At 27.9% G+C, this 13,198-nt stretch overlaps 2 protein-coding genes across 2 annotated transcripts; both read left to right on the forward strand.

Moving 5' to 3' along the window:
- Positions 1-488: 488 nt before the first annotated feature.
- PGO_142640 (hypothetical protein, conserved) lies at positions 489-2,693 on the forward strand (the record flags this gene model as incomplete). The annotated part of the gene is made up of 1 exon (XM_028690255.1): positions 489-2,693. One exon carries the CDS (start codon positions 489-491, stop codon positions 2,691-2,693), a length of 2,205 nt encoding a protein of 734 aa, XP_028546056.1.
- Positions 2,694-7,617: 4,924 nt separating this feature from the next.
- PGO_142650 (hypothetical protein, conserved) lies at positions 7,618-9,441 on the forward strand (the record flags this gene model as incomplete). The annotated part of the gene is made up of 1 exon (XM_028690256.1): positions 7,618-9,441. One exon carries the CDS (start codon positions 7,618-7,620, stop codon positions 9,439-9,441), a length of 1,824 nt encoding a protein of 607 aa, XP_028546057.1.
- Positions 9,442-13,198: the final 3,757 nt, after the last annotated feature.

Genomic DNA, 13,198 nt, shown 5'->3' on the forward strand with positions numbered 1-13,198 from the left:
AAGCATTTTTGTGAACGAGTGTGTGGTAAATAGAATGTCTTATTATAATGATTAATTTTTATATACACCCATATATTGCACATACCTTGTATATATATGAATACGTATATGCATGTACGCGTTCATATACATTTACATCAGAACAATAAGTCTCCAATTTTTTCATATTCACACAACCATATGAACTTATTTTTATCATTTTTCTGTGAGAAGTTTACCATTTCCAAAATAATTAAAACTAAGATAACGTTTTAACAAAAATGTGAATTGGGAAGGAATCAAATAGAAAAAATTCGAACACAACAGTTTTTAATAAAACAGGAAATCAGTACACGAAATATAACGTTTTTCGAACATTATCAGGTGTTAAATGTCAAATTTAGACTGTAAATTTGTGTGTGAGGATATGGACAAAATACATATTTAACAATAGGGATCTAAAAAGGGGAAAAAAAATATATATATCTATATATTTTGTAACTATAAAAATGCCGAATGATATGAGATATTATTATGATGTGATAAACACCAAGTGGTGGTATTTTGATCCCCTTTATGGTGGATGGAAAGAATTCGAAGCAGATATGGCAGAAGCAGAGGAAGAAGTCACTCCAGATGATACAACTGGAGGTGTAGATAGAGTAAGCGAAACTGCAAAAAATGTCAAGGATAGTGAGAAAACAAAAAGTCATAAATATGGTGGCTACAATAATATGGGCACAGGGAATAGGCTAAATAACAAAAATCATCGTGAACCGATTATAAATTGTAATAATGAAACAAAAAAGGGCATAGAATTAGTAAATAATATCAAGAATTCAACACATTCACAAATAGACGATCACAAAACAAACTCAGAATCCTCCAATATAAACAACCACATCAAACATTATTCTTTTAAGAGTAATACAAAACAACATAAATATGGGAATAAGGAAGAGTATAATGAGACATACGAAAACTCTCATGAATATAACGAGAATTATATATCTCCAAATGATTATGTGCAAGAAAGCAGCTCTTTGAATAGGTATGGACATAACGATCAAAATGATGAACATTATGATGAATATGGTGATCATTATGATGAATATGGTGATCATTGTGATGAATATGGTGATCATTATGATGAAAGTGGTGATCATTATGATGAAAGTGGTGATCATTATGATGAATGTGGTGATCATTGTGATGAAAATGGTAACCATTGCGATGAAAGTGGTGGATATTATGATGAAAATGGAGGATATTATGATGAAAATGGAGTATATTATGATGAATATGGAGGATATTATGATGAATATGGTGGGTACTATGATAAAAGTGGGTTCTACTATAATGAACAAGGTGAATATAATGATGAGAATGTAGCACCGTGCAGTCCAAATGGGATATATTATTATGATGAAAAGGGGTTATGCTATGATGAAAATGGAGAGAATTATAACGAAAGTAACACACATTATGATGACAAAGGTTGTCATTTAGATGATAATGATAAACATTACTGTGAAGACAATAGCATAAAAACACATGAAATTACTCACGAAGAGGAACGGCTTGGAAAATGTTCAAAAAGGTATGTTGATATTTACCATCACAACAGGATTAACAAAGACTTCTCGTCAAGAATAAATTGTTCACAGAATCTCAGTAATAATCAAACCAATATTCTGATAAAATCAAATGAAAGAATAAAGGGTAAAACAGAGAACATGGGACCAAATTCATCAAAATTGGAATCCTATTTCACTGAAGAGGAGGAAGAAAGAGAAGTGGTACGTAGTGAAAATAGTACTAGAAGTGGTGTCGGGGATGACAATAAATTAGATAAAGGCGAGAGAAGCAACACAGATAGAGATGGGATAAATAAAAATGATAGCCATAATGAATATAAAAATGAAAATAAAGTAGAAGAAAGCAGGAACTCTTCAGATAAGGAAAACTCTAGTTATGATGAGCTACTGAAAAACATGGAGGAAAAAAAAAAAAAAAAAAAAAAAAAAAAAAATTCATTTAGCTCAAAGAGTTCAGGTGAATCAGAAGAGTGTAATAAGCTAAGTGAACGAATTAACAGTTTATTAAATCACAGTAATAGCAATTTGTCTATTCTTTGTAAAAAAGATAGTTCTATCATACTAGAAAACTTATTAAGTCGTAGTTTCACTAAATCTGACCATTTGAACTCAATTAATACAATTGAAAAGGGAAGTGATGATGGAACAGGTGAAAATAGATCAACGAATAAAAAGGATAAGAAAAAAACGAAGGTAAATTTTTTTGAAAATTATAAAATTGAAAATGATAGTAGTAAAGAACAAGCGGGTAATGATAGCGCAACAAGTAATAGGTTAGCAAGTAACGAAGATCATGGCGATAGCGAAACAAGTTATGTGCCCTTTGTGAGAAGGGCAACCCGAACACTTACATTTAAAAACCAAGGGGGATTAGCCGGATGTCTGAAGGTTTTTCAAGAAAAGAAAAAAGAACTAATGGCATCTACAACAAATAATGTAAACGATGTAGAAATTAAAATTGCAAACCTTAAAAGAAGGGCTAGAGAATTAGCACAACGATATAGATCAAAAAATCAACATAAAGAAGATCAACAAAAAAGCGATCAAATAAAAGCAAAATTCGAAGAATTGATTTTTCTTGCACACAAGCAAAAAAAGGAGCCCACAGAAAAATAAAAAATTACTAAATGATTTTTCCAATCCTTCAGCATTAACAACTTTTCTTATTATAAGTAAATACCAACCTATTGATAAGAGAAATGAGCATAAAGAAAAAAAAAAAAAAATGCACAAATAATGCATTAAATTGTAACTTACATAATCCGTGTGGGTATACATTTATATGTGCATTAATGGGAATCTTTAATATCAATTTCCATTACAGTACAACGTTCTTCTCATCTTTACGAAAAAAATGATTTCTATAAAAAAATATTCCATTTTAGCATCTGTAGTTATTATTGAACTTTTGGTAGTGATGAACAAATCAGATCCAAACAATATCCACTTTCGTAGAATATTTAAAATTACAGTTCAATTCCATTCATACGTATGTTAATGGTTTTCATTTAATATGTAAAAATTTTATCACAATTGCACAAGTTGTAAATGTGTGTACATATAATATGTTTGACGTGGTGTATGTTTAGATCACTCCTCCCTTGTTTGTTCATAAAAATCTATGTATACTTTTGACAATTCACCCCACCATTTGTTTTATTTCGAAGGCGAACATTTGTTTTCTGTTTTTTTGTTTTTCTTTCAATATGTATCACTTTCATAAAGCATAAACATTTTTTAATTTTTTTTTGTTTTATAAGTTTATAATTTTACTTCTTCATAGCTTCTGAACAATGGAATTTTGCAAGTATGCAAGAACGAAACTGCAAAAAAAAAAGAAAATTCACAAGTTCATACTTCTTATTGCATCCCAGTGGATTGTGCGCCTACTTTGGCATTCATAGCCACGCTTATGTCATGATTTATTTTTTTGACTTTTTTTTTTTCTTTTTTTTTTTTTTCCCCCATTGATTTTGATAATTTTTACACACAAGTATGTTTTTCTCTCCCTTTGCACAAACAAGTTCGAAACGTGTCTTAAAAAAAATTGCTTTTTATAAAGCATTCGAAGAAAAACATGTGTATTTTTAATTTGGGGTTTTAATATGTATATGTCGGATGTTTAAAGTGACGGAGTACACTTATGGGCAGTAGTGGGAGAAAATACTTCTTTATAAATGGGAATTGTTTGATGAACAGAAAAGTAAGAATGAGATAAGTATATATGTAGAAAAGAAAACCTAAACACGAATGCACTTTTTACATACTCGGCCTGCATCCTTGCTGCACGTGTTCATTTCCAATTGTTTAAATAAAGTTCATATTGATGTTTTATTCGATGTCCATATTTGAAGCTAGGTATATGTTTTTCCAAGAACTGCAAAGCACATTGGGATGATCCGTATGCGACAAATTGGGATTAGCGGACTTTATATTTCAGTGCTTCGGGTCTTTCAGGTATGATCTATGTGCGCATATATATATATATATATATATATATATTTTTAAATAACATTTCGATTAAGTGTCGTTTGCTGATCAAAGTGGAACTGTGCAAATGTGTAATTGTAAACATCGAATAATGTATGCATGTCACAAGGAACAATGGTCATTTTTTTTAATCTTAATCTCCTACAACCAAAACTTTTTTTTTTTTACATGTTCATCAATCGCCATCACATGCTACTACTGCTGCTGGATAAAAAAAGAAAAAACTCGGATTTTTCACAATGGCGTCAAATCTTATATTCCACATATTTATGTTTGTTGTTTTATCATAATCTTCTTCATCCCTCAAAGTAATACATAAGGTATATATGAATAAACAACATCAAGTTGCATATAATTTATTTTATTTTTTTCTTACAACCGTAAGAGGAGCAACATTTACCATCTGTTCTTGAATGGTATGAGAAAAATTGCACTTTTATGAAACGGGGTGGACTTAATATTTTTTTTCCCTCTTTTTTTTTTTTTTTTTTTTTGGCTTTCATTCATATAATTTATTTCAAAATTAAAATTTTGTTGGGTTGTTCCTTTTTTTTTGAAATATATTGTTTGCTGTAAGTATTGTTTTGTTGCATAGCTTATATGAAGCTAAAAAAAAAAAAAAAAAAATTCACTCTTGCCACAAGAAAGTATTTTTCTTATGATTAATTGTTAGCATAACGATAAACTATAACTTATTGCTTATACAATACGCCAGCTGTGACAACTGTATGTATATTATATTGTTTACCTTTTTCGAATAACCCATAATAAAGTGTACAGGAATTCTTCAAATGGTTTTAAAGATTTAATCGAAATTACCTTATTTATTTTAAAAAAAAAAAAAAAAAAAAAAAAAAAAAGTGGCTACAGCCATATATAACGAATAGAAATTTTTAAATATATATATATATATATATATATATACAATAATATACATGAAGAAACCTGCTTGGCGTGGATGAAAGGAAAAAAGGGCGAAAAAACACAAGTGCAATTTGTACATGTATATATGCGCGAATGCTATTCGTGCACGTTATATATATAATGTAAACATAAAATATACATATATTATTTACATAATTATATGTATAGAAATTTTTTGGAGGGTACTTTTTTTTTTTTTTTCTCCCTTTATGTATATTTTCGAATAGCGTACAAGGGAGTACATATTTTTGGTAGCATTATTTTTTTCGTACCAAAAAATAACTTTCTTATATATTTTTCTTTAAATAAATTTTCTCTTCTGATGTGGTATTTGTTAAACATAAAGAACTATTTTTATGCATATTCATTTCATGCGTATATAATGAACACGTATATATATATATATATATGCAAAATTAATATATATATAAATATGTACTTATATTATTAGCAATTATATAAATTTTCGTTGCTAAATATATTCAGTTGTAACTCTTTAAAACGTAAATTTATTTCTTTTTTAATCTCAAAAAAATAAAAACAAAAACAAAAAAGAAAACAAAAAAGAAAACAGAAACAAAAACAAAAAAAGAAACGTGCCAAGTTTTTACTGTAAACACAAAAATCGTGAACAAATATATTGTTATATAGATTTTTCGTTTTACGTTTTAAGTAAAATAATTGAAAATGTAACTTTCCCTTAACCGTCTTGTATATTCAAACGAAGCCCAAATAATGTAGGCGTTTTTTAAGTTCTGGTTGAGTACATAAAAGGACATAAGTATATGTTACATATATATGTGTTATGTCATTTGTTCAACATGTATATATGAATTTATGGATGTACAAATAAGCATGTTTGTATGTATGCTTATGTACGTGTTCATACGTATGTAATGCACATAATAACGCTTGTATATATGTACATATGTGCAAAGTGCTCTTTAAAATTGTGTTTCACATATTTTTCATGCATGTTCATCACATGTGTCCATGTTTACATGTATATATACATGTGTATATGCGATAAATGTTACGCCATAAAATGAATTATATTTTATCTTCCCCTACACCATCCTCTTTTTTAACCCGTTGTTTTGACACAACGCGTAATAATTATATATATTTCATTTTATGTACTTGCATACTTATACGCATATATATGTAATGATAATGTCCATATATTTGAACATTTTTTAATTATTTCTTCATGTTCTTTAATATTTAATTGCATATGATTGCTTTAAAGTTCCTGTGTATTTTCCTCTTCTCCTTTTTATGAAAATTAAAGGTTTTTTTTTTTTTTTTTTTTTTTTTTTTTTGACATATATATACATTATTATTGACTGAAAGCTGATTGCGATCATTTCGACATTTTACCCAAAAATGAAGCAAAAAAGTGTAAAAAACGAAAAGAAGTGAAATTGCTATGATAATCTCTCCGCCGCTTTCATTTTAACGTTTACTATTATGATTTAACTTGTTCATGCGATATATGTACGCATATATATATATGTGAAAATATCCCACAAGCACTTATGCTTATTTATCATGCCCATTTTCACGATTTTTTTTTTTTTTTTTTCAAAACAGATATACAAAGTTAATTAATTTTACATTTTTACATAAAAAAAGAGTAAAAAGTTTCCTTTCATTTGAAGGGGTATATACGAATTGTACATATTTGCATTTACATTTATACATGTATTAGCAGCATGCAGACATAAGGAGTAATCACATGACAAGCATCCTAATTAATTTTTTTTAACACGTCGCGCGTCTATATGTTAACGTTCTCTCATATTATGTTTTTACGTACAGGGTGAATTACAGAAAATCAAGGTACATATGGGCATAAATAAAATGATATAATGAATGACAAATGCGTGTATCTATACATAATGGTATAGGTCTGTTTGAGAAGTCCTACATGTTCCTAACCACGATTATGTGAAGCATTATACCTATGTTCCATATTAACGTGAATACGTATATATATATATATATATATATATATATATATATATATATATATCGTTATGTGTGTATTTTTACAAAGTAATCTACCGCATTCATAGTTTTAAAAAACAGCTCATTTTTGTGGCGCATTTCCCCTTTCTAAGGTTTTAACGTACCTCCCAAAAAAAAAAAAAATAAAATAAAAATAATAAGTATTTTTATTTTTATTTTATTTTTTTTTTTTTTTTTGCATACGATTTATTTGCTTTCTGTATATAAAGCACAGCATAAATAAAGAAATTGAGCCTTTTTATTTTACTAAATCTCATTTATTATGCTAAATCTTTTTTATTTTACATAATCCTTTTTATTTTACTTAATCATTTCTTTTATATTTAATTCTTTTTATTATATTAAATCCTTTTCATTATATTTAATCCTTTTTATTTTATTTAATCCCTGCTCCCTCTCCCCGCTTCTTCCATTTTTGCTTTAAATATTATGATCTTTTAAATCGTGTATGCATGTATGCATATGTATACATGTGTACGCATTTTCATGTATATATACATATATATGTATATACCCCCGCCTATATGCGTACACACGCATATTATCCATTAATGCAACTTAAAATCCCTCGTCACGAAAATACGCAAGAGAAAAAATGTCATCAGCTACACAATTAGGGATCTCAGAAAGAGAGTATGAAGAAGCCTTAGCCGTTGAAAAGTTATTTTTCTTATCTTCGAAAGAAAGATGCAATTATTGTAACAGTGGGAGACCGACATTTGTTGATACATATAATTATGAATTTTTATGTGACAAATGTTCATATAGAAGTAAACACAAAAAAAAAATCGGAGAAGATTCTATAAGTTATTATGATGTCCAAAAATTAGAAAAGAAATATGGGGTAGCCACTTCTACAAGTTATAATAATAGTAGACATCATCGTAAATCAAGTAACAGTCATCATCACCATCACCATAATGATAAAAAGTCCAAATCTAAAAGTAGACATAGGTCAGGAAAAAAACATATTGATGTATTGTCAGATGATAACAGTTCTTCATACGAATATGAAGATAAATTAAGAAAAAAAAAAAAAAAAGATAAGGAAAAAGATAAAAGTGGAGGGGATAGAGATAGAGATAGAGATAGAAGAAGAGATAAACATAACAAAGATAAATATAAAAAGAAAAAAAAATATGATGATTCGGATGATGATTTTGATGACGATTTTTGTCTAAATGATTATGATCACACAACACCAGGTATGATAGGAATTATGAATTCAAATAATATGAACAATGTAGATAATAATTTCCAGGATTTTGATGGAAATCATTTAAGCTATAATCCAATGGCTGAAAGTAATTTCAACGATTTTAACGCACAAAATAATATGTATCATGGTAATATGAATTCGAACGGAATGAACCACAGTAACATGACTTTTGATCCTCCACATTTTACAAAAGACAGTTATAATTCCAAATTTATGAACGCGCAAAATTCGGAAATTATACATACCCCAAACAACCACATGTGCTTGGATGATTCAAACCCTCATTTTAATAACAAAATGAATTATGCAAACAATTATAATATGAAAATGAACGAAGAATGTGAGTTCAGTAAAATGAAATGTGGTAACAGCGGTCTAGGCAATAATAGCCACAATAGCAAAGGTAACAACCAAACTAGCAATAATAACAATAGTAACAATAACAACAGTAATAACAATAGCAACAATGGAAACAGCAATAGTATTAACATGAACTCTTATGACCCCTTCGACAGTAACCTTAAGAACAACATCAATAGCAATGTAGACAAAAACAGATACAACAATGGTGTGATGGACAATTTAAATTACTTTAACAATTCGAACTTTCCGAACAATCACCATGGTAACATAAATAATAGACACTTTCTAATGAACAAAAGAAGTTCTTTAAACAATAATTACAATCAACAAAATAGTAATACAAATTCTATGTATAATCAGTATACAGTAGCACAGAATCCATATATGTTAAATAATCAAAATATGATGAATGCAAAAATGTTTTATGATAATAACATGAATAATACAAAAAATAAAAATTTTCACAATAATAACCCCAATTTGCCTTTTATGTTAAACAGTAATATGAATAATAATCTAAATAATAATAATTGTGCTGTGGGTTCTCACAGCAGTAATATGAATAATGCACTAGCATATTGCAATCCAAATAATTCAAATGATAGAACAAACTGGCATGATAATGGAAGTAAAAATAATTCTATTAATAACGCTAATAATAATCTTAGTAGTAATATTAATAGTGGTGGTGTACCTAATTTAGATTTTTCTCCTGTTAATGTATCCGATAAAAATCCCTTTTCTCTTCAAAATATTATTTCAAACACGAAAAATAAGAAATCTCCAAATTATATGAACACCACGACTGATGATATAAATAGGTACACGTATAAGTGAGTATAGTTGGCATACTGTTTAGGGAGGGAAGACTTATTCTTTTTTTTTTTTTTTTTCCCATTTGCCAAGTTAAGCGGTTATTTATTTTTTTTGTTTTTAGCGTCAAACGTTGAAATGGTTCCCGCATAACTTCCCTGTTTTACCAAACAACCAATATATTAGTATTTTATTCAAACATATTTTATTTTTAAGTAATGCATAATGTATCAATTTTCTACAGGATTATGCAATAATTGTATTTTACATGTAATGTGTAACCCTAAAAGATATGATATACTTTCTCTTCTCATTTTCCTTCTCTTCTATGTACCATCTCTTCTACTCTTTCTTTTTACGACTCCATATTTTGGGATATATTTTAATCCCACTTTTAAGCTTATTATTTTTATTATTTTATTTTATTTTTTTTTTTGTATACTATGCATTGCACATCTGCAGCTCCTGATTTCTTTGTATGTAACAACTGATTTATGCATGCGTATATATATGTATGTATTTATGCATACACTATACATATATGTGTGTTCATATATATATCAACTTTTATCGCGCTTGGCTTTTTCAATTTTGTTTTATTGTTGTTTTTAAAATTTTTATTAGTGAAATTTTTTTTGTTTTTTGTTTTTTTTTTTTTTTTTTTTTTTTTTTTTTATTTATATATGAAAGAATATGTGGAAATATTCAGCGTGGTAAAAGTTTTGAATCATATATATGCCTATATTTATGCATGCATATATATATGTGTGTGTTTGTTTGTTTACGTACATGTGTAATAGCATGCGTGTGTAATAAACACGTCTATTAAATACTCACGTGGGTATATGCTTATTCCAGCCCACCCCCGTTTTTTCATGTAAACCTAATTAATAATATCATAATTTTACAATTTGTAAATTTTACTTGTTGATTATTTCCTTTTGTAATCGACATATGCACTACAATATTGTGTTATATATGTTGAGAAGTTTCAAGAGTACTAGTATATACCTATAGGGGCAGGGGCGCACATTCACTATGGTATTTTTAATCGTGCTGCATTGAAAGGATGGAAAATGGGTTTAAGTGTTTGGGGATATATATATATATATATATATATATGTACATATCCATACATATAGGGCATGTTAAGGAAATATTTGCCACTCCTCAGTGAATTGCAACTTACATTTAAATAATGCTAAAATAGGATCCCCCATAGTACAAATTGTCCCCAGTGTAAAGCTGAAAAAAGGAGGTCTTATAAAAAGTAAAAAGATTGAACACGTTTTCCACACACGAGCAGCACAATCGAATAGATGCTATATTGCACTTGCAATATTTTTTAAAAAAAAATGTAATTTTTCGAGTGGAATTATCCCATATGAGTATTTTTTATTCTCTAATTTTGCGTGCATTGTTTTAGCCAATTTGTTATTGTCCCATAGGAAAACTAAGCCAAACTGCCTAAGAAAATAGTAAAATTTAAAATCCACCATTTAACATAGTAATGATACGTCATTGACAAGAGATAGATTATTTCGGGTAATATTACAACTAATGTCATAACTTTGTATTTTCGATTTAATATTATTATTATTTTTTTTTTTTTTTTTTTTTTTTTTTTTTTTTTTACTTTTTTTTTTCCTATAATTATCAGTGTACTTTTTCAACCATAGTGTATATAACACTAATGAATGTAACCACTGCAAAAATGACCAACAGGTATATGCAGGATTCATTACATACGCAAAATTAAAACAAATTTATAAGACCAATTTATTATTCACAGAAAATCTGTAAAGATGTTAAATACATATATTTTATTTTATACATAACCAGGAAACTAATTTAAAAGAAAATTGTTTACAATATGAATAGCTATTCTTCAAAAGTCGCATAGTTGTGCAAGTTATTTCCTGGGAAATAAAAATTTATATCCATGATAACGTAATGATAGGTAACACTTGAGGGGAGGAAAAAGGAACCATAAAAACATATTGCAATGAAAAAGAAACCCTATTTCGTATATTGTGAAAAAGGATATTGCAATTTGGGATATTTATATGAAGACTCTAGAAAAGACACGTGATGACTTGGCCATGAACTTTTGAAGGATTGTTCTTATATGAGAAAAATTTTATAATGCGACAATTTGAATAAGCGAGCAAATGATAAAAAAAAAAAAAAAAAAAATGCCAAAAAAAAATCAAAAAGCCTGATTTTTCGCACTGGAAAATATAGTAAAAATCTGGTAACAAAGCACACAGATTTAAATAACAATTAAATGTACAAAAATGTAATTTCCAAGATTATTATAAAAAATCGTCAGATATTTACCCTGCTATGAGAGAGAAGTAGAGAACATATGAAAAAAAAAAAAAAAAAAAAAATTTCATAGCCCATGTTTTGTGCCAATGGACAAAAAATAATTTATCCAGTTCTATTTGTAGAATATATACCGAATTATATTTATCGTTACTTTTATACTCTATTAACGAAGGTATACAGAATTTACAGTTTTCCGTTATGTTCAAGTAGAGATAAAATTAAAAAATGGACTATTCACAAAAAGGACTAAATGAACCAAGTTGCGTTTTTTGTCAACTCATATTTTTTTTTCTCTTATTCGATTACCTACTTAAGTCAACTCTTTTATTATCATTTTAAAGTTCCTCTCATCAAGCCAAGATGTTGCACTTTTTTTCTTTTTCCTTTTTTTTTTAATTCATTTAGTTTTTCACAAATTATTGGCAAAATCCCGTATGTACCATTTTAACGATGTATTTTTTTTTTTTTTTGTCATTTCTATTTTTCGCCTCGGTCTCCTTTTAAATTTCTTCTTCATTTTTACGACCCTTTTAGCATTTTCATTTTGGAAGAAAAGTCCCGTAATTAATTTTTCATATAACAAAAAGTTGTCCTTTTTGTTATCATCTATGCCCATTAGGTTTATTTTTATTTATACCTTTAAGTGTGCTTCACTTAAACCGTTGCTTGTACCACTGCTTTTATCCTTTTCTCATTCACTCCTTTTTTTTTGTTAGAATTTGCCTTAATATGGAGTGTATCTGCGAACTTCCTGAAAGGAATCAGATTCGCATTTTAAAAAAGAGAAAAAAAAAAAAAAACGAACGAACAAACAAAAAAACAAGGAAAATATTTAGTGAAAATAGTTCATTCTTATATTTTACAGATTTTATATGTTTTACTTTCCCAACTTTAAGAAACGCAGACTGTTAGTTGTATTTTAAAATTTAGCTTGTCGAAATTTGCGCAAAAATTAAAATAGCAAAAAAAAAAAAAAAAACGTTATTTGTGTTATTAAAGTGTATGCACTACGCCTTATTGAATGATAAATGGATTTAAAAGATTTTTTTTTTTTTTAAATTAGTTATATAATATTTCTGCTTCTGCTTCATCTTTTTGGTTTTTTTTTTTTTTTTATTTAATTTTTCATCATTACTCTTCAGTGTAATATTTTTTTATCCGTTAACGGGCCACACATAAATGTCAAATTTTCTGTGTTTTATAAATTGACTTCCCACGCTTACATTTTCACTCTTTTAAAAAAAAGCTATATTAGATAATTCTTCTTCCCTTGGTGACATATATCATATTACTAGGTGAGTTCCTCAGAACATTTTGAATCTCCTACAGCTCATTTACATGTATATGTATTTACATATGTCAGTGCACATGTACATATATGAATATATGCACCTGTTTATGTGCGATTTTTATGCAACTGTTAACACACATGCTGCACGCAGAGAAAGAA

The sequence above is a fragment of the Plasmodium gonderi genome, assembly GCF_002157705.1.
Source record: "Plasmodium gonderi DNA, contig: Chr14, whole genome shotgun sequence".
NCBI lineage: Eukaryota > Apicomplexa > Aconoidasida > Haemosporida > Plasmodiidae > Plasmodium > Plasmodium gonderi.